Here is a 21,340-nt window from a genome sequence, read left to right on the forward strand (position 1 = left end):
GACTTTACTGCTTGAAGGGCAAGCCGTAGGCAGTCTTCCAGAAACTGTAGGTTACCTTAGTGCACTCGGTAACAGCTTTAGGGTTCCTGGGCAACTGTCCATGGGGCATACTGCGTAATATGTTTCATCCATCTCTGAGGCCCGATTCCTTGCGGATTAGGCCAAGAAACCCAAAATCCTTCCGTTAGCTAAGCCTTGAAAAAGACTATTGTGGCTACTTCTAGGAATCTCGGCGCAAGCCATTGTGCACCTAGTTATACAAGGGCAGCCCATCTCATCCACGTCTGGATATTCGGAGTGTAAGTTTACCTTCTCGCATTGGAGAGCAATTAGTTTATCTTCTTGCATTGGATATCAGACCTATGTGGGTGTCGGGGAATTGGTTTACCCCTTCTCACTAAAGAGCAATTAGTTTATCTTTTTCACACTGAAGAGCAGACCCATGTGGATGTCGGAGAATTGGTTTACCTTCTCACACTGGAGAGCAAGGTTGGTCCCTTGGGGGGGGGGCGCAATTCCTGCGATGAGTCCCTAAGAAGGGCGCGATTTTTTTTTAAGTGCAGGAATGATCAGTTGTTGTAAACATACAGTCGAACCAAGTTGTAGATTACTTATGAATTCCTCATTGAAAAACGAGTGAAACGAATGAGAACTTAATTGTAAGGTAGGAACTGCATAACAACTGGACAGTTCTTGGCTGGTGAGGTGGTGCTTGTCGAGCTACCTAAGTCTTTGGGCTTTGGTGTTGCAGGAGGTCACATATGGCACTTCCTCAGATTGTAAGCATTCCACTGTTTTCGATCTCTTTGTCGTTCATAGTGGCATGGGTGTAGCTATTCTTGCCGCCTACTCTGCTGATCTTGTGTGGACATTCCCATATGGGATTCATCTTTTGGAGCCTTTTCTGCAAGTAGTGATAAAGGTTTTTCTTAGGACTAGATATCCAAGTTGGAACTATAGAATCTTGACCCTTTTGTTGTAGATAGAGAGAAGATGTTGTCGGTAGGCTGCGATGTAGATGATGGTCTGATCACGTTTCTCCTCTGTTAAATTTAAGCTTGTGGTCATCTCCTTACTGTTCTGCTTAATGCAGGAAAAATGATTGCTTCTGAATCAAATGCCAAAGAGAAAGGAATCTCACCGGTTGCTTGTCTTTTGGTGGTGCAATATGCTTATACAAATTCGGGGAATTCATCTGGCCATTTTCCCTTATTGTCGATGAGGGATTTCTTGAGGCAGTTGAGGATCGTTTTGTTGGATGCTTTAAAGCCTAAAGTGATCAACTGCTCGGGCATCGAACCGTTTGGGGTGACAAGGATCACGACATGCAAATGCCAGAAGTCTCCATCGAGTGAAGCTGGCGCGGCTAAGGCATGCTTAGCTACCTCTGGGGCGTTGTTGAGCTGCTCTGTTGCGTCACCTGAGCTAAGCATGAAAGCGCAATAGGGAGCCGTGGAGCCGTCGTTGGGTCGCCCTATTACACGCAGCAAGAAATGCTTAACTGTCGGTAAATGTTACTTTTATGTAGAATCTTTTAGGGTGATGAGGATAAAACTTGCTTCCGAGTGTGTCCTTCTAGTGTTTGTCTACCCTTGGTGCGCTTTTTGGGCTGATTTGTTACGTTTGTCAGAAAACTTTGCATTTGCCAATGCCTATGCTTTTATTGTCGTGCATCTAGATTGAGCGAAATAGTGCGTCATAAGGATGACTCTGTGCATCTGAAGGTAAAACTTAAGCTTTCAGGTTGCAATAACTGTCACCAAAGTTAGCTTTCAAATTTTTGGCAACATCGAAGAGAGCTTTTGAACTCTGGAAAAGAGGTAGTTTTGAACTGTGGAATACATGTAGTCAGGCCCCCAGCTCTTTTCTTATGTTGGTAGACCTTGTTGCTGCTTCAGATACCGTCAAACATGCGAATAAGTTCTCCGCTGCTTTCGCTTTGGATAGTAAGGAGGTGATGTCAAGTACTTCTTCAAGTCTTTGAATGTGCATCGGCGAGCCTCGTCCCAAAGTGCATACTTTTCTGCTAAAGCGAAAGAGTCAACCAGGTTTAGATCTTGTTTCATGATCAATTTTCCAAATAGCGGGTGGTCTGCTCAAAGTCCTTTTTGGAAAGTTGCTCTAGCTATCAAGTCGTTGCATCCGACTATCCTTGCTTTCTTGGCTTTGAACCTCTTCACATAGTCACGAAACGACTTCTTTGGGTTTTTCTTGACGTTGAACAAGTGGTCGGACTTCTTCTTGACCGAGCAGTAGGATGAATATTCTTTGGTGAAAACCAATGAAAGTTCGTCGAAACTCCGAATAGATTGTGGTGCCAGGGTGTAGAACTAATCTTGCGCCTCACCTTGTAGAGTGTTGGCGAATATCTTGCACATGAAATCGTCGTTGTTTCCATAAAGGGTCATTGCTCTTCAGTAGTGCTTCAAGTGCTCTCTGGGTTTCCATCTCATTTGAAGGATGTGGAATGTGGTATGCTAAACTTGCGTGGAGGCTCTACCTGCTCGATCTTGTTCGTGAAGGGTGACTTATTTATGTTGGTCATGTCCTATCGTAGTGCCTCATCGATGATCCCGTTACATTGGAAATCGTACAATCGCTCGGTCAATAGTCTATCTACTTCTTCCTGAATTTGCCTTTGTTGGGGGTAATGGAGCTCTCGATTGCCCCTAGTTGTGACCTGTTGGTCTAAACTGCTCTTGTACGTGCTCAGCTCGTCCATTTTATGGTTGTGGTGCAAGTGGTTCGTTTCTAGCAGGCGAGAGAATTCTTAGCAGGCTGCAATTGAACTTGAGTCGGATTGAGTGACTACTTCTCTCAATCTGTCATGTTGCTTACTCTGATGGAAGGTGGATGATGCTCATTGCGGGCCTAGCCGCAAATGAACACTTCACTTGAAAGGTTATCCATGTTGTTCATTGGAGTGTGGTTCTCACCATGACTGTATACTCATCTGTGGGCCTAGCCAAGAGCACACGCTCCTCCGCACGCTAAGACGTGAGTATACGGTATCGTAGGGGCCCAATCGGGAGTGTACTCTACCGGAACTCTCAGTTCGTGGCTAGTCAAGTAACTGTTTACTGGGACGCTGCTGGAGAGGTTATTTGTCTGCCCTTGTCCTACTTCAGGACACCTTATCTGGGGCACGTTTCATCTCGGTACGCTACAAGAGTTAATTCACCAAGGTCGTCTGTTATACGACGGCACTTGTCAACTCTATGACTTGTCGAGACAAATGTTGTTCGCCATTCGGATAGGACGAGCTTGGAAGGAATGTATCTCCTTAAGCAATGGAAGAGCGGTAGACTCCGGGTGAGATATTCCAATTAGGGAATGTCAAATCCGCGGAAAAGTGTGGTGAAAATGCCCTCAGTTCAATCATAGGCCCAGAAACTTAAAGCCAGGACAGTGGAACTAATCTTAGACTGATTTGGGCTGTTTGGAATGCCAGAGAACAGGCTTGGCCATGGGAACAAACTAGGCCATGGGAGCAGGCTGCTCGGTGGGAGCAGGCTGGACCACGGGAATGGGCTGCTTGGTGTGTGGCGCATGTGGGTGTGAGGCTAGGGCTCGGCTTGGCAACACGTTGGGTTCGCGTTGGGTTTGGGTGGCACTGGCCGGCTCGACTAGGGCTTGGGCCCTTGAAAGTTGAAATGACACAGCTTGGGCCATGGCTTTAGAGCCGTGGGATTTGCCAAAGGTGGCTACTGTGGTGGTCTCACCATAGTGGTTTCCATGGTGGTGCCTCGTGGGGATGCCGCTCGACTCCCCGATATGTTGAGCCTTGTAGATCGCCACGGTCCTAATCCTTGAACGTTGGAATTTCTGCTTCCCATTGTACTTTTCTTTTACATTGTATCAAAGGATTTTTAGAAATAAAAATTCCTAGAATAAGAACGTACGAAAAATCTACAAATAGGCAAAGAAACAAGAAACCTTAGATGCGAGAGTCTTCTACGAGCGTGCAACTCAACTCTCAATGAAAGCACCAATTTGTGGATGCAAATTTCTTCCTCCTTGTTCTTGGACAAAATTGCACCTACAAAACAAATAAAACCTTAGGTCAAGGCCAAGAGCCTCACGCACCCACGATGAATGGGGGGGGCTTTGGCTAAAGAACCTTTGTTGCCAAAGTTAGAATTTTGAGGGAAAAATGTTTGGAGAATTTAGAGAATTTTGCAAGAGAGTTGGACTTAGGTTTTTAGAGAAAATGGGGTAGTATATATAGGGCATGGCCGACCCCCCCTTTGGAGAGATGGTAACCGGTCCTTTGTGGCATTTTTGGGTGTAATTGGTAGTTAATTAGCCAATTAATAGATTAATTCGGTAATAAATCAATTAATTAGCTAATTAATATAATTTGAAAGGAATGTTTTGGGGGTTACCTTGTGGAGAAGATTTAATAAGAATGGATGAAATAGGTTTTGAATAAATACCTATTTTGGGCACTTTTGACTTGATTGTGGGATGATTGTCCACTGCTCGCTCGTAGGAATTTCGGTGTTACTTGAGGGTAATTTTGTCCTTTTTACCCTAGAATCCACATGTCGTCTCTTGATTATTTTTGGCTCCACAAAGGACATTATTGAGTTCTAAAACGAAACCTAAAGAAAACTTTAGTTTGACAATCCCAACAGACTCGACTGCTAGCTTTGATCCATTCCCAACGAAAACATTGTAGAATTCCTTATTTCTTGCCTCTTGTTTTGTGAAGCCCTGCAAAGAATTTGTAATCTGCATAGAACAACCAGTGTCAAACCACCAAGAGTTTTGAGGGACTAAAATCAAATTTGACTCTAAGCAAACAAAAACATTTATTGTACCTTTCTTAACAAGCCATTCTTTGAAACCTTCACAATTTTTCCTTAAGTGATCAGTCTTTTTACAGAAAAAAACATGGCTTCAGTTCAGTTTTCTTTACATTAAGATTATGTCCTCCTCTAAGGGGGTTAGCATTCTTAGAATGCACATTTGAAGTGGCAGAAGAAGAACCTTTAATAGGCTTACCAACGAAGGAAGATGCAACCTTTTTACCCTTTGTAGCATGGACCAAATTCACTTCTTTAGACTTCTCATTTTTCTGTCTTTCCTCCTCTTGAGCACAGATAGATATCAGATCTTTAATGTCCTATTTCTCCTTTTGAGTATTGTAGGAGACCTTAAGCTGTCCAAACTTGGTCGGTAAAGAATTCAATGCCATATGAACTAAAAATTGATCAGATATTGGTACCTCTAACTCTTTGAGTTTTCCAGCAGTGTGCACCATCTTCAAAATGTGCTCTCTAACACTGGTAGTGCCATTGAACTTCATGGTGGTAAGTGAGGTCAGGAAGTTTCCAGTTTCAACCTTCTCTGATTCTTTGAATTTTTCTCCAATAGCTTCAAGAAAGTGCTTGGCTTTGTCACATGTTGGAATTCATCCCTTTACAATCTCAATCATTGCATTTTTCATGATTAAAAGACCCAGCCTGTTGGACTTCTCCCATTTTTCAAACTTGACCTTTTGCTCAATAGTGTTTTCCTCGATAAAAGCTGCAGACTCTTCCTCCCTAATTGCCAGATCATAATACATGAGACCCAAGAGGATCTCAATGTCTTGTTTCCATTTCTTGTAATTACTTCCATTCAGTGTCTCTATGCTAGAGAAGTTCATGGAAGTAGTGTTTACAATTGAGGAAAAACAAAAGTTTGTGATTAATAGGTTCCATAATTTTTAACAACAGTAATGTTAAACCAGAAAAAACTATTAACAACATGTTTCATTGGTTTAAAAGCAAAAGCTTATATCATTAGTAACACCCTTGGGTAGAGACTAAGGATATAATCAAAAGTTGCATAACCAAAACAGAGAACATTTAGGCCTAGTTTGGTATTGAGGTGATTCTGAAAAAAGCTGGTGTCAAAAAAAGCTGGGAGCTATTTTTGTGTTTGGTAAACATTTAACTTCAGCTTTTTTTCATAGTTTTGGGTGAAAAAAAGCCAAAAATAAGAAGCTGCAAAACCTAGCTTTGAAAAACCGGTTTTTTTTTCACATCTGTTTTACATAAAAGTTTACCAAACACTATAATATTGCTTTTTTTTTCTTTTTGTTTTTTTTTTTCAAGAACACTTTTACAAAAAAGTTTACCAAACACTCTGCTGTTTTATTTTACAGCTGCTTATTCTCACATCACAGCAAAAGCAGTTTTTTTTCAAAGCACAGCAATACCAAACTAGCCCTTAAACATATATAAAATTCAACACCTTTGTGGTAGATGAAAAATATACAATCTAAATATTCCATGCTTCATTATACACTAATTCATAGTTGGACCACACAAATAATTCCTTTGTTGAAAAATAAATCTATCGAATAACATACAAATCACAAGTTGAATTTCTTAGCAATCTAATAAGAATACAAATAAATAATCCACTTTAGTAGAAAATCTCATTGTTTCTTAAAAGATTAAATCCAAGTTCAGGTTGTTGTCCTAAGAGACAAAATTCATCATAAGCAAAATTGATGAATTACATAATTGTTGATTCAAACAAAATAGTCAACATGTTCTTGTATTTAATAGAATAAAGCCTTATCTGATTTATTTATGAGAAATTGCGATAAGAAATCCATAGTATAAACATGATCATGATGCGGAAGCAAGAAAAACAGAAAGCCCATGACAAGGAACGAAAAAAAGAAGGAAAAAGATTTCTACCTTCCATAGCATAAGGTTTTCGAATAGGCTGAATAGCTTAGAATAAGAACCAAAACGTCAAGTCTTTAAAACAAAAAGCATGCCGTTATATATATATATATATATATATATATATATCAAACAAATCACAAACACGATAGCTTTTGTACTTTTTAATAATTCCTTCTCAATATATACTCTCCTACAGTAGTATTGACAAAAATTGAACTCTAAGTGCATTGATGCTCTGATACCACATATAAGAATAGCTTACATACATGATTATTAACTAACAAATAGAATCACAATTAACCAAACTCAATACTAACACATAAAAATTAGACACACACTTAAGGATGAAGAAGACGTGATGCTTGAAATAAAGATAGTCTTCTACTCTCACAAAACTGGATGCTTATGCTTTCAATAAGACTCGGCACACTATTAAGCTTGCATTTGGAGAGCAGGGACCAACCTTTTTATAATCACATAAGGCCTATCGATTCCACCTGCTAGGAAAACAATAAGTCTCTCAATAACTCATCATTAATTGCAATAAGTCCCTTACATTATTGTTTTGAATGTTTCATATAACCTACCGGTACAAAACTCTATTAACTCAATCAATACACTTCTACCAAATAATGATTATGTCTACTCAAATTCATACATGAACTTCACACCAAATAGCGTAACCTTGTCTTCAAGTTAGCAGAACTCGAATGCAAAAGTGTTCCTTTCACGGTCGAAGCCATTGAGTGTAGAAGTCAGCAACACGTTTCATCAACACACCACCACATCCGTATCATTCGTTCAATCAAGCTTGATAGCAACTTGACATATTGATACCACTAATCAACCATAAAAGAACGTAGTTAGTATTTAGTTATTTGACTTGCACGACACATAGGTTTTGTAGTTTACAAAGTTAGACAGTAACGTAGCGCAAGTTCGAGTCGGATATACTTCATTTCATCTTACCACTAATACGCATATATATATGTGTGTGTGTGTGTGTGTGTGTGTGTGTGTGTGTGTGTTTTGGAGTGATACGTGGCCTTGCATGGATATAGCAATATACATAATACGTGTCAATTTTCGTATCACTTTCTTTGTTACAAAGAAAGGAACAGATAGTGACGTGTTCCCAACCATCTTCTACACACCACAAGAGTAATCTCCATCAAGCAAGGGCCCTTATAATATACCACCTTAAACTTGCACTACAGTAATTGCAGTAATTACATCGTCTGTATATATTCTTTCCGTAGGCCTTCGACAAAGCTAATAATAATTTTCTCATCCAGTGGTTCATCTCCCACCTAAAAAAAGTCTCAATTTTTTTTTTTTTTTTTGGTTGAGTGATCCTCTCATACCATTTGCCCGTGGGTCAGCGTCTCCTCTAGCCAGTCTGAAAATTTGACATAACACCTCACTTCACACTCTCCACTTCTACTATATAACCACCACTCGCCCGCCATTTCTCTCCGCCCACACACCTACTCTCTCTCTCTCTCTCTCTCTCTGATTTTTCAGTTATGCATGCCTTGCACTTCACCACCACTACTTCACCACCCTCTCCCACCCTTCTCCAAAATGCCACCCAAACTTACACAGCCACAACACAAATCACATGCAAAATCCTCATCAACCCATCCAAAAAAACCCTAACCCATAAAACCCAAAAACAACCAAGGCAACCCTTGCCACCCCCAAACACTAAACCATTACCGCAAGTGAACCCAGCAAAACCAAATATTAGCCTACCTCACCTAAACCCTTTCCAAAAATTAGCAGCCTCACTCCTAGACGCAGTAGAAACATCACTAATAGTGCCGCAAGAAAAGAAGCATGCTTTGCCCAAAAACATCGACCCGGCTGTCCAAATATCCGGGAATTTTGCACCGGTTCAAGAGTGTCCGGTTCATCACGGTCTCGAGGTTGTGGGACAAATCCCTGATTGCTTACGTGGTGTTTATGTCCGAAACGGCGCGAACCCTATGTTTCCGCCGTCGGGCGGACACCACTTGTTTGATGGGGACGGTATGATTCACGCCCTCACTCTCGGCTCGTCAAATCGAGCCAGCTACAGCTGTAGGTACACACGCACGAGCCGACTTGAGCAAGAAGCCATGCTGGGCAGGTCCATTTTTCCCAAGCCGATTGGGGAGCTTCATGGTCACTCGGGTTTGGCTCGGCTTGGCATGTTCATGGCTCGAGCAGCTATCGGCTTGGTAGACAGCTCACGTGGCACCGGCGTCGCTAATGCCGGCTTGGTTTATTTCAACGGACGATTATTAGCCATGTCGGAAGATGATCTCCCGTACAGTGTTAAGATCAAGGGCGACGGTGATCTGGAAACAATCGGAAGGTTCGATTTTAACGGTGGATTGGACCGACCCATGATCGCTCATCCTAAGGTGGACCCCCTAACGGGTGAGCTCCACGCGCTCAGTTACGACGTGGTGAAGAAGCCGCACCTCAAGTACTTCAGGTTTAGCACGTGCGGGATAAAATCACGTGACGTGGACATCACGCTAGACCAACCTACCATGGTGCATGACTTTGCGATAACCCAAAATTATGTGGTGATTCCGGATCAGCAAGTGGTATTTAAGTTATCCAAAATGATTAAGGGCGGTGGGCCTGTGATCTACGACCGGAGCAAGACGTCCCGGTTTGGAATTTTACCAAAAGGGCACGTGGACGAATCGGGCATCTGCTGGATTGACGTGCCCGATTGTTTTTGCTTCCATTTGTGCAATTCATGGGAAGAGATTTCGGACGCGGGTGGCCCGACTGTTGTTGTCATTGGGTCATGCATGGACCCACCGGATTCAATATTCAACGAGCAAGGGAATAACCCAATTCGTGCTGAGTTGACAGAGATCCGGATGAACTTGAGGACTCGTGAGTCAACCCGGCGGGTTCTCGTCCCGAGTTTGAATTTGGAAGTAGGACAGGTGAACAAACAAGTGCTAGGACAAAAGAGCAAGTATGTGTATATGGCTATAGCTGAGCCGTGGCCCAAGTGTTCGGGCATTGCTAAGGTGGATTTGGAAACCGGTTCGGTGAGTAAGTATATGTATGGGTCCGGTCGGTTTGGCGGAGAACCGCTGTACGTGCCCCGACAGAGAAATGGTAGCATGGCACACCACGGTGAAGACGATGACGAAGGGTTTATAATGGGGTTTGTCAGGGATGAAGTTGAGGAGAGTTCCGAGTTGGTGATATTGGAAGCTTCAAGCATGAAACAAGTAGCGTTGGTGAGATTGCCTGCTAGGGTTCCGTATGGATTCCATGGTACATTTGTTAGTGAACAAGATTTGAAGCTGCAAGCTTAAATTAAAGCTATTTTTGTATATACTCGTTTACCTATATATATATATATATATATATATATATAAAAATAAGTGTGTGTGTCTGTTAATAAACCCTATTTCTATTTGAGAGACAATACAAATATGTAATAAGTAATACTATATTGAAGTATTTCAGTATGTTTTTTTCTTAGCACGAGCCTATTTATTTTTGTCATTTGTTAATTATTTTTTGGTTTATTCGATCAAGTGTTTAGAATTAAACAAAAGGATATTAGATTGTCTAAACGTACCAATACGACTTAATTAAATTGAAAATATTAACCAACCGTACAAGTTGGAAAAAAAAAAAGGGGAAAAAAAAAAGAAGAGAAGTCTGTGTGTTATGTATTTGAAAAACTTACCTCCTATAGGGAGTTGAATCCTTTAAATTGAGAAGGGATGAGATTCTACAAATATAGCAACTAATTAATATTATTCAAAGAATTTTGACATAAGAACTAATTTAATATGGATAGAAAAAGCATTTAAATAAAGAATATATACGTGAACATTGAGTTTGATCAGAAGTAAAGCACTTTCATATAAAATTGACAATCTACAAATGTTTAATCTAAACAAGTTTAAGATAAAGTATGTGATTCTAATTAAACCTTGAAGAATGCTAGTTATCTTCCCCACATACCTTCCCATATTTGTCTTTGGCACTCAGTGAATATTACGTGGACTTGTCTTGCACCTAAATCTATGCATTAATTTTTCTTCCGGTAAAAAGAGAATTAATTTAAAGAGAACCCTAGCAAACACTTGAGATCTCTGTAGTCATACAAAAAGCATTCCTAGCTTGCTGAGAAATACAACCATCCAAAATATAAATATTATTGCAGTTGGGCCCAATAGAGGTTATGGCATCAGTAGTAAATATTGCTTCCTAGTAGTCATGGTTCCACTCTGCCGAATTAAAAGAGGAAGGAAGCCGTTTTATGTCCGCCACAATGGTTATGGTTCACCAAGGTACCTCGCACTTCCCAAAGACAACATTAAGGACTACCTTTGAGTCACTCTCCACAATGACCTTTCTGAGTCAACGTTGTTTGGCTAAATTCAATGCATCAGGAAGGGCTATTGCTTCCGCAGTGGTAATATTACTAGGTCCAAGACTGCTGAGAAATTTTTCCGGATGACGGGTACAGCTGCTGAGCTGGGATTCCTCTCCATTTAAATGATGTCACATGTCCCACTACAGCGGTATAGATTAGTTTTGTTTAATAAAAAATAAGAACAAAAACACAAAACTTGTAGAAGGTGTAAAGTCACCATCTCCAGCGGCCGATCCCCACAACCAACGGCGACTCACTTCCGATCCATGACGACGATGAAGATTTCAGCTTCCACGAGGACCCCACCGACCACATAGCCGCCACGCCGCACCATCCAGATCCGGACAATTACGACGATCTCGAGAACTTACCCGATGTCGACAAGGACGCTTTCAGGAGATGGATGGCAGGCTTGGCAGCCCCCATACTCCTAGCTGGGTTGATGCCATTTTAGGTTACGGAGCAAAATTTGATCAAAACCCATCAAAATTCACCACCAATTAATCAAAAAACCAAATCAAACCCCAACAAAAACAATCAAACTCACAAGTTTTATCTGAGAAAGAAAAAAAAAACATGAACAGATAATGGAAAAAGGTGGAACGGGTGTGGGTGAGGCGTAATAGAAGACACGACGGAATAGAAAGGAATCTGTGCTCTTCATTTAATTAATTTAAATCATATTCTTAAAATAAATATTGGTTGTCATTATAAAAGATGATGTCAAGTTGTCAACCTAAGTGGAACTCCAAGTCAACAGGTGTACCGGTCACTCAGAAAAAGTTCTCGTGCAAGACGACGACAACCCACAATAGAAGGCTGTCCATGATGATTTCAATGATGAATCCCGCAACAGCAGAATTCCTCCTCACCAATGAAGAAACCAAAAGAAACAGAAGAAATGTTTTACTGAATGATTCTCTTCTCATTTACTGACTTGATTAATTGCATTTATATTTGGGTATATATATATATATAGTCAAGGTCATGTACAAAACTTTTTCTAACAACCTGTGACAAAATATAACAAACTAACCAAAACTATACAATTGTAACAAAAATAATTGGTTGTCTAAAACTATATGAACTGTCATGACTTGGCATCTTTATCTTTACACCCCCTCAAGCTAAGCTTGGAAAGACTAGGAGTTCCAAGAGAAAGCTTGGATTGAAGAAAGAGAAACCGATTCTTAGACAAAGATTTAGTGTGAATATCAGCTATCTGATCCTGGCTACAAACATACTGAACTTTAACCAGATTTGCAAGAACCAGCTCCCTTATATAGTCATAATCAATTTCCACATGTTTGGTTCGCGCATGGAAAACAGGGTTGGAAGCAAGAGAGATGGCAGAAATGTTATCACACCAAATGGTAGGTTTGACAGAGAAAGAGAAACCAAAATCTCTGAAAACTTTACATATCCATGTAACTTCAGCTGCAGTGTGAGCCAGGGATCGATATCTAGCCTCAATAGAAAAACGAGCTACTGTAGGCTACTTTTAAGCACTCCAGCTGACTAAGTTTGAGCCAAGAAAAACACAAAATCCGCTCATGGATCATCTATCAAAAGTGCAGCCAGCCCAGTCTGCATCAGAGTAGGCTGATAGAGTGAGAGGACCGTTATGAAACCATATACCATGTGAGGATGTACCTTTCAGAAATCTAAGTATTTTCTTGGCTGCTTGCAAATGTGAATTCGTAGGAGTATGCATGAATTGGCATACTTGATTAACTGCAAATGAGATATCAGGCCGAGTCTAAGTTAAATACTATAGACCTCCCACAATAGATCTATACTCTATTGGGTTTTCCAAAGGTGTACCACTGTGATCCAGTTTGGCAGTGCCAAGAGGTGTAAAGCAAGGCTTAGCACCCTCCATTTTGGTCATTTGTAACAAATCCATCAGATATTTACCCTGATGTAGAAATAATCCCTCTTTGGTTCGTTGAACTTCGAGACCCAAGAAGTAATGTAAGGGACCTAAATCCTTTACAGGGAACAAATAACTCAATTTCTTGATAAAAAGATTACACACTGATGAATCTGGACCACTAACCAAGATGTCATCCACATATACAAGGACAATGACAAGAACTGAAACCTTGAGAACAAAGAATAATGCATCAGATGATGATTGAACGAAACCAAGAGACTGGAAAACTTGAAACAATTTGTCAAACCATGCTCTTGGAGCCTGTTTGAGTCCATACAAGGACTTTTTGAGTTGACACACATGATTTGAAAAGTTTAGATCACTGAAACCAGGTGGTTGATATATGAATACTTCTTCTTTTAAATCACCATGAAAGAAGGCATTACTCATATCAAGTTGATGCAGAAACCAATTGAATTGTACAGCAAAAGTTAACAAAATTCTGATAGTGACAGGCTTTGTTTTTGGATGCAATTGTTACCCGTGGTTAAAACCTTATGTCCCTTCTAAACTTGATGGCAAAAGCAAGCAATGTGTCTTCCTTGGGTATAGTTTACAACATAAGGGTTATAGGTGTTTAGACATGGCTACTGACAGGGTCTACATCTCTCGGCATGTCTTATTTGATGAGCAGTCTTTTCCTTTTACTGTCAAGACAACTTCACCTTCTAATTTTATCCCTACTATTTCTCCTGCCTTTGACCTGCAATTTCCCATGTCCACCTCCCAATCTGTTTTACCCGGTTCTCAATCTATCAGTCCTATTTTACATGCTCCTATCTCTAGTGAAGTTGTATCACCACCTACTTTTAGCCCTTTATCATCTCCCTTATCTTCTCAATCTTTACCAGTTCAAAACATTCATCCTATGGTTACTAGATCCAAAAATGGCATTTTGAAGCCTGAAGCCTACTCAGTTACCAAACACCCTTTATCATCCTCTCTTGATTATGTACCAACCACCTATAATCAAGCCTCTAAATTTGTTAAATGGAGATCAGCCATGCAGGCTGAATTCAATGCCCTTTAATCAACTGGAACATGGATTTTGGTTTCTTCTTCTTCATCCCAGAATGTTGTCGGTTGTAAGTGGGTGTTTAGAATCAAGAAGAAGCCTGATGGAACCATTGACCGGTATAAAGCCACGCTTGTTGCCAAGGGTTTTCATCCAAAAGAGGGTTTAGACTATCAAGAAACATTTAGTCATGTAGGAAGTTCATTTCGCCATTTTCCCTTCTTTTTAAAGAGGGACTTATTAAGGCAGTCGAGGATCGTCTTATGGGATGCTTCGGCCTACCCATTGCCTTGAGGATAACTCGGTGTGGACATATGCTGCTTAATGCCATACTTTTGGAAGAACTTCACCAAATCTTTGCCTACGAATTGAGGGGCGTTATCTGTGATAATGGATTAAGGGATGCCAAATTGGCAAATGATGTTCCTTTATATGAAGCGCTCTATGTCCGTCTGTGTCATAGTAGTCATGAGCTGTGCTTCTACCCATTTAGTGAAGTAATCAGTTGTCATAATCATCATGCATTTGCCCCTAGTAGCGGGCGACATTGGCCCTACCATGTTGATTGCCCACTGCATGAACGACCAAGGACTCGTCTACGAGTGTAATTTGCTGGCAGGCAACACTGGTACCGGCTTGTAGCGTTAGCAGCGGTCGTACTTTTGTACTAACTCCTTAGCATCTTGGTGCATGGTAGGCTAGTAGTAGCCTGCATTTAAAGCCTTCTGTGCTTAAGATTGGCATCCGGAGTGATTTCCATAAACACTTTCATGGATTGAGCTTAGAACCTTTAGGTCATCGGGAGATGCTAGGCAGCAGAGATGTGGTCCAGTGTAGGATCTTCGGATGAGAATATCGTTCCACATGTAGTAGTGTACTGCCTTTATTTGGAGCTTTCTAGACTCCAATCTTTCCATGGTGAGTGTGCCATTGACCAGGTAATCTATAATGGAATCTTGCCAGTTTGGAGTTATACTAACCTGTGACACCTTGGCTTCTGGCTCCGCCTCTATGCTTGGCTTGTCTAAATACTCCATCGGAATAGAGCGATTGAGTTGGTGGTCAAGGGCCAAGCCTAGACTAGCTAGTGTGTCCACGTGAGCGTTATTTGCCGGTGGAACTTGAGTGAGGGTGTAAGTTTGAAACGCCTCAAGTAGTCTAAGTGGTGATTAGCTGGGAATCATAATGAATTGCGAGCTTTTTCACAACCAAGTCTTTTGCCATTCGGAGGCCTATTAGTAGGGCCTCGTACTCTCCTTTTTTGTTGAATGCTTTGAAGCCTAGAGTGATCGCCTGCTCAAGCATCGAACCGTTTGGGTGACAAAGACCACGCCTGCTTCCGAACCTTTGTAGTTGGATGTGCCGTCGACATGCAAATGCTAGAAATCTCCATCGGGTGGAGCAAGCGCTGCAAGGGCGTGCTCAGCTACCTCTGGGGCATTGTTGGGCGGCTCTATTACATCGCTTAGGCTAAGCGTAAAGGCGCAATAAAGAGCCATAGAGCCGTCGTTGGGTTGCCCTGTTGCGTTGTGAATACGTGGTGAGGAGCCGTGGAGCTGGGGCCATGTTACTCGCAGTAGGAAATGCTCAACTACCGGTATTGGGCCACTCTAAAGTTAAATTATGGAGTAAGGGTGGCTGAGGCCGTGTGACACGTAGCAGGAGGTGATGCTCAATTGCCTGTACATGTTATTCCTATGTAGAATCTTTTGGGGTGATGAGGACAAAACTTGTTTCCGAGTGTGACCTTCTAATGTTCGTCTACCCTTGGTGCGCATTTTAGGCCGAGTTGTTGCGTTCGTAGAAAACTTTGCATTCGTCAATATCTATGCCTTTATCGTCGCGCATCTAGATTGGGTGGAATAGTGCATCATGAGGATGACTGCATGCATCTGAAGGTAAAACTTTGAGCTTCCGGGTTGCAACAACTATCGCCAAAGTTACCTTTTGAATTTCTAGTAACATCGAGGAGAGCTTTTGAACTGTGGAATACAGGTAGTCGGGCCCTCAACTCTTCTCGTATGATGGTAGAGCTTATTGCTGCTTCAGATACCATCAAACATGTGAATAAGTCCTCCGCTGCTTCCAGTTTGGATAATAAGGAAGTAATGTCAGAATCTTTTTCAAGTCCTAGCAACTGGATTTGCGAGCTTCGTCCCAAATGCATGCTTATTTGTCAAACCAAAAGAGTTTGCCAGAGTTAGATCTTCTTTCATAATCTATTTTTCGAACAGCGGGTGATCTGCTAGAAGTCCTTTTTGGAAAGTTGCTCTAGCTATTGAGTTGTTGCATCCAACTATCTTTGCCTTCTCTGCTTCGAACATTTTCACATAATCGTGAAGCGACTCCTTTGGGTTTTTTTTGACGTTGAACAAGTGGTCTGACTTTTTCTTAATCAAGCGATATGATGAATATTCTTTGGTAAAAACCAAAGAAAATTCGTCGAAAATCCAGATGGATTGTGGTGGCAAGGTATAGAAACCAATTTTGCTCCTCGCCTTGTAGAGTGGTGGTGAATATCTTGCATATGAGATCGTCGTTGTTTCGATGAAAGATCATTGCACTTCGGTAGTGCTTTAGGTGTTTATCTGGGTCTCCATCTCCTTTGAAGGATGTGAAATGTGGCATGCTAAACTTGCATAGAAGCTCTGCCTGCTCTATCTCGTCCGTGAAGAGTGACCCGCTTATGTTCATCATGTCTCGTCGTAGTGCCTCATCAGTGACCTTGTTGCGTTGGAAATTACACAATCGCTTAGTCAGGAGCCTTTCTACTTCTTCCTGAATTTGCTTTTGTTGGGGGTAACAGAGCTCTCGGCTGCCCCTGGTCGTGACCGATTGGTCCAGGTTGCTCTTCTACGTGCTGGGCTCGTCTATGCCACAACTATGGTGAATGTGGTTTGTTCCTAGTAGGCGAGAGAATTCTTCGCAGGCTATTAGTTGAGCTAGAGTTGGACTGAGTGACTGCTTCTCTCTGTCCTTCGTGCTGCCTACTCCAATGTAAGGTGGAAAATGTTTCTTGAGGGCCTAGCCGCGAATGTACACTTCGCTTGGAAGGTTGCTCATGTTGACTATCAGAGTATGGCCCTAAACATGAATGTATAGTCGTCTGTGGGCTTAATCGAGAGTGCACGCCCATCCGCGAGCTAAGACATGAGTATACGCTATCTCTGGTGCCCAATCGGGAGTGTACACTGCCCGAACGCTGGGTTCATAGATGGTCGAGTGGCTGCTTGCCGAGACGCTACTAAAGAGGTTTTTTGTCTTCCCTTGTCCTATTTTAGGATACCTCATCTGGGGCACGTTGCTTCTCGATGCACTGTAAGTGCTCATTCACCAAGGTCGTTTGTTGTACGAGGGCGCTCGTCAATTCTATGACTTGTCCAGACAAGTGTTGTTCTCCATTTGGGTTGGAAGAGCTTGGAAGGAATGCGTCTCCTTGAGCAGTAAAAGTGTGGTAGACTCTGGGCGCGAGATTTGAGTTGGGAAATGTCAAATCCATAGAGAAATATGGTGAAAATGCCCCCGGTTCAATCATAGGCCCAAAAATTTGAAGCCAGGAAGGTTGAACTAATCTTGAACCGATTTAGGCTGCTTAGAAGGCCACGGGAGCAAGCTGGGCCGCAGAAGCAAGTTAGGCTGCGGAAGCAGGTGGGGCCACGGGAGCAAGCTGGGCAGCGGGAGCAAGCTGGGCCGCAGAAGCAAGTTAGGCTGCGGAAGCAGGTGGGGCCACGGGAGCAAGTTGGGCAGCAGGAGCAGGCTGGGCCATGTGAATAGGCTGCTAGGCTTGTGGCGCAGGTGGGTGTGAAGCTTAGGCTCAGCTTGGCAATGTGTTGGGTTTGGACAGCACAAGCTAGCTCGGCTAGGGCTTCGACCCTTAAAGGTTGAAGTGGCACGACTTGGGTCATGGCCTTGACGCGTGGGTTTTGCCAAAGGTGGCTACTGTGGTGGTTGCCACTGTGGTGCCTCATGGGGGTGCCGCTCCACTCACCTCTATGTTGAGCCTTGTAGATCGTCGCGGTCCTAATCCTTGAACGTTGGAATTTCCGTTTATTGAGGTTTCCGAATCTTTTGCCATTGTACTTTTCCTTTATGTTTTATCAAAGAATTTTTAGAAATAAAAATTCCAAGAATACGAGCATACGAAAAATCTACAAATAAGCAAAGAAACAAAAAACCTTAAATGCGAGAGTCTTCTACGAGCGTGTGACTCAACTCTCAATGAAAGCACCAAGTTGTGGATGCAAATTTCTTCCTTTTTCTTCTTCGACAAAATTGCACGTACAAAAAAATTAACACCTTAGGTCAAGGCCAAGAGCCTCACGCGCCCACGATGAATGGGGGGCTCTTTGGCCAAAGAATCTCCGATGTCAAAGTTAGAATTTTGGGGGAAAAGTGTTTGGAGAATTAGAGAATTGGAACTGAGTTTTGGAGAAAATGAGGTGGTTTATATAGGGGTGTGGCTGGCCCCTTTGGGAAGAGATGGACCGGCCACTTGGATGGTTTTTTGGGTGAGATTCATGATTTGTAGCTAATTAATAAATTAATTGAATAATAAATCAATTAATTAGTTAATTAATATAATTTGAAATGAAAGATTTGGGGTTTACCTTGGGGAGAATATTTGATGAGGATGGATGAAATAGGTTTTAAATAAGTACCTATTTTGGGCATTTTTGACTTGCTTGAGGGATGGTTGTCCACTACTCACGCGTAGGAGTTATGGTGTTCCTCGAGGGTAGTTTTGTCCTTTTAACCCTAGAATCCACGTGTCACCTCCATATTCTTCTTGACTATTTTTGGCTCCACATATATGAACGTGTAGGCATGATCGTAATTAAGTTCGGAGCTACAATGAAGTTTTTACAATTTTTTGAACGTCAAGGGCATTTAGGTAATTTCACAAATGGAGATATTTCGCCATTTTGGACCTCCCCTTGGTTGACAGATGTCCCCCTACCCCATTTTTATGTGGTCTCTCTTTCTCTCTCCTTCTTTTTTAATTTCATTTTCTTCTTTCCTTCACTCATCTCTCTCACTCTTCTCTCCCTCCTTTGTCGAGCTACACACACACACCCACACACCTAAAACAACAACAAGACACCAGCACCACCATTCCTTGTAATCCCTGTTAGTCCTTCAACCAAGAAATAGCTGAAAACCCCCCTGACAATCCACTCCCCATGCTTCACAGTGCAGTTACTGTGTAAGAACTTATCCGGTGAATTCTCGTCGTTTCCGACGAAGGTAAGCCTCAAACTTGGTCCATATCATTGTAGATCGTGTCTATGTTCACGATTAGTAAGTTTTTGGGTGGTTTTGGTGATGTAGGCACTCAAAAAACTCAAGGGAAGTCACTATACAATTTCCGGAAATTCAAAACCATGGTTGTTTGGCCACCTTCCAACCATTTTTCTAGCCAGCTCCGATCTCCATTGAGCCTCCAAAAGGTGCGTTGGTTGGAAGTGATCTTGTCCTCCCTAGTTCGATCGGCTCCTCAGTAATGAAATATTTGTGAGTGGGCCTATTCTCAAATTGCATGTTTTTATAAAATATTAGGCTCGCATGCATTTCATATTTCATGAATTGATTGCATTTTATATTATGTTTTATGGATTATATTTATGATTTTGGAGAACTCATGATTTATTTAATTCGCTTTTATGAAAATATTTTTTATTTATCTATATAAGGTTTATAAAATTGCATGGTTATAGAAATCACGTTTATGGAATTTCTTATGATTTCAGATGATGAGATTTTGGTATTCTATACTTGGTATGAGATTTTGTTACGTTTTTCGATGCTTATCTAATGGGTAATCATACAGCACATACACACAGTCTGAGTATGTATACATCTATGGCCATAAGACACGATTGAGGAATAGTGAGATATTATTACATACTCCCAGCTTCACTGGCGAAACCAGTGTCAGATAGCTTCACTCGCCACGGCTAGTGTCAGTGTGTTATGTTATATTTCTTCTCTGGCATAACCCAGAGTCGTACAGCTTCACCTTCGAATGATGGGACCTACCATATTTCTTCACTAGCATAACCCAGTGTCGTACAGATTCACCTTTGGGTGATGGTCATACCTTCGGGCGAGTATGATACCCCTAGTTAAGTACATCATTGTTTTGATTTATGAGATTCTTTGGATTTACCTTCGGGCATTTCAATATCACTTCTATAGATGAGTTTATTGTTTACGAACATTTTTGGCATGTTATGATTTTCAGAAAAACCTATTATGTAGTATTACATATGTTTTCAAAATAGGGGGTTAGTATGTTTAGAAAGAAATTGGTTTTCTTATTATTATTACTTATATTAAACTATGGTCTACTCACCTTTTATTTTTGACCCCTCTTCAGGATTTAGAATCAAGGCATACAATCCCGGCGTCAAGGTACTCCCACATTGGTAAATTCGAGTCTTCTCAGTGTAGGACCCCTCTCCTTTGTTCGTACCTTTTTATAATAATTCTCTTGCAGTATTCTTGATTTGTTGTATGCTCTGAATACATTCATGCATTCGCATATTTCATTATATTTAAATTTACCTATTTTATTTACATTTGTTCTTCCTTTATAACTTGCATGCATGTTAATATGGCTTCGTCATCCTCGAGTGTCAGCCAGCATGTGCCCATCCTAATATTTAGGGATATGAAGGTTGGGACATGTCAACATCGACCTAAACCCTTAAGGTATGAATCTCTTTAAGATCACAGAACTCCAGAGTCCATTTCTCAATGTGAAAATTTTGGCTCTTCATACACTGTCTCTTATCAAGCACTACCTCTATCTCATTTTCATTAGTGAACTCTAGCATAAACCAAGTTCTTCCCTAGTGATCCAAGTAAAAGTTGCCTTGAATCAGACCCTTCCACCCATTGTTCTAAAAGTTGGCCTAGGCAGCGCCTAGGCATTAGGCAGTGGAGGACCGATGTGATTTAGGCCAAAACGTGCAGAAAAAATCGGGTAGGGGCTTGGCGGTTCTATTGTTTTTAAAGTTTTTTTCAATTAACTTAAAGGGTTTTTTGGATAACCTACTAAAAAAGAACCTATATTATGAATTTGTCAATTTGTCAATTTTGTCTTTTGGTTTTTGATTTTTCTTATTTTTACTGCATTAGTTTGTGATGATGGAAGTGCCATGATGACTTAAGCTTTAAGTTTGAACTTTCCCGAATTCTCAATGCAAGTATAATTTTTATTTTTAAAGTGCAAGTAGACACTAGACTCCAACCCGCCACCTGACTAGCGCCTAGCGTTTTTAAGAACCTTG

The 21,340-nt window shown here is 41.4% G+C and overlaps 1 protein-coding gene and 1 pseudogene across 1 annotated transcript; one reads left to right on the forward strand and one right to left on the reverse strand.

Moving 5' to 3' along the window:
* Positions 1 to 4,687: 4,687 nt before the first annotated feature.
* Positions 4,688 to 5,656, reverse strand: LOC148690061 (uncharacterized; annotated as a pseudogene).
* Positions 5,657 to 7,991: 2,335 nt separating this feature from the next.
* Positions 7,992 to 10,894, forward strand: NCED6 (nine-cis-epoxycarotenoid dioxygenase 6). Its single transcript, XM_068471426.2, has one exon. It carries the CDS (start codon positions 8,216 to 8,218, stop codon positions 10,019 to 10,021), a length of 1,806 nt encoding a protein of 601 aa, XP_068327527.2. The 5' UTR covers positions 7,992 to 8,215; the 3' UTR covers positions 10,022 to 10,894.
* The last annotated feature ends 10,446 nt before the right edge of the window (positions 10,895 to 21,340 follow it).

Source organism: Pyrus communis, chromosome 16 (assembly GCF_041283825.1).
Source record: "Pyrus communis isolate YQ-2024b chromosome 16, ASM4128382v1, whole genome shotgun sequence".
In the NCBI taxonomy this organism is placed as follows: domain Eukaryota; kingdom Viridiplantae; phylum Streptophyta; class Magnoliopsida; order Rosales; family Rosaceae; genus Pyrus; species Pyrus communis.

Excerpts from the sequence above, each read along its gene's own strand:
- NCED6 (XM_068471426.2), top strand. The coding sequence starts at position 8,216 with ATGCATGCCTTGCACTTCACCACCACTACTTCACCACCCTCTCCCACC.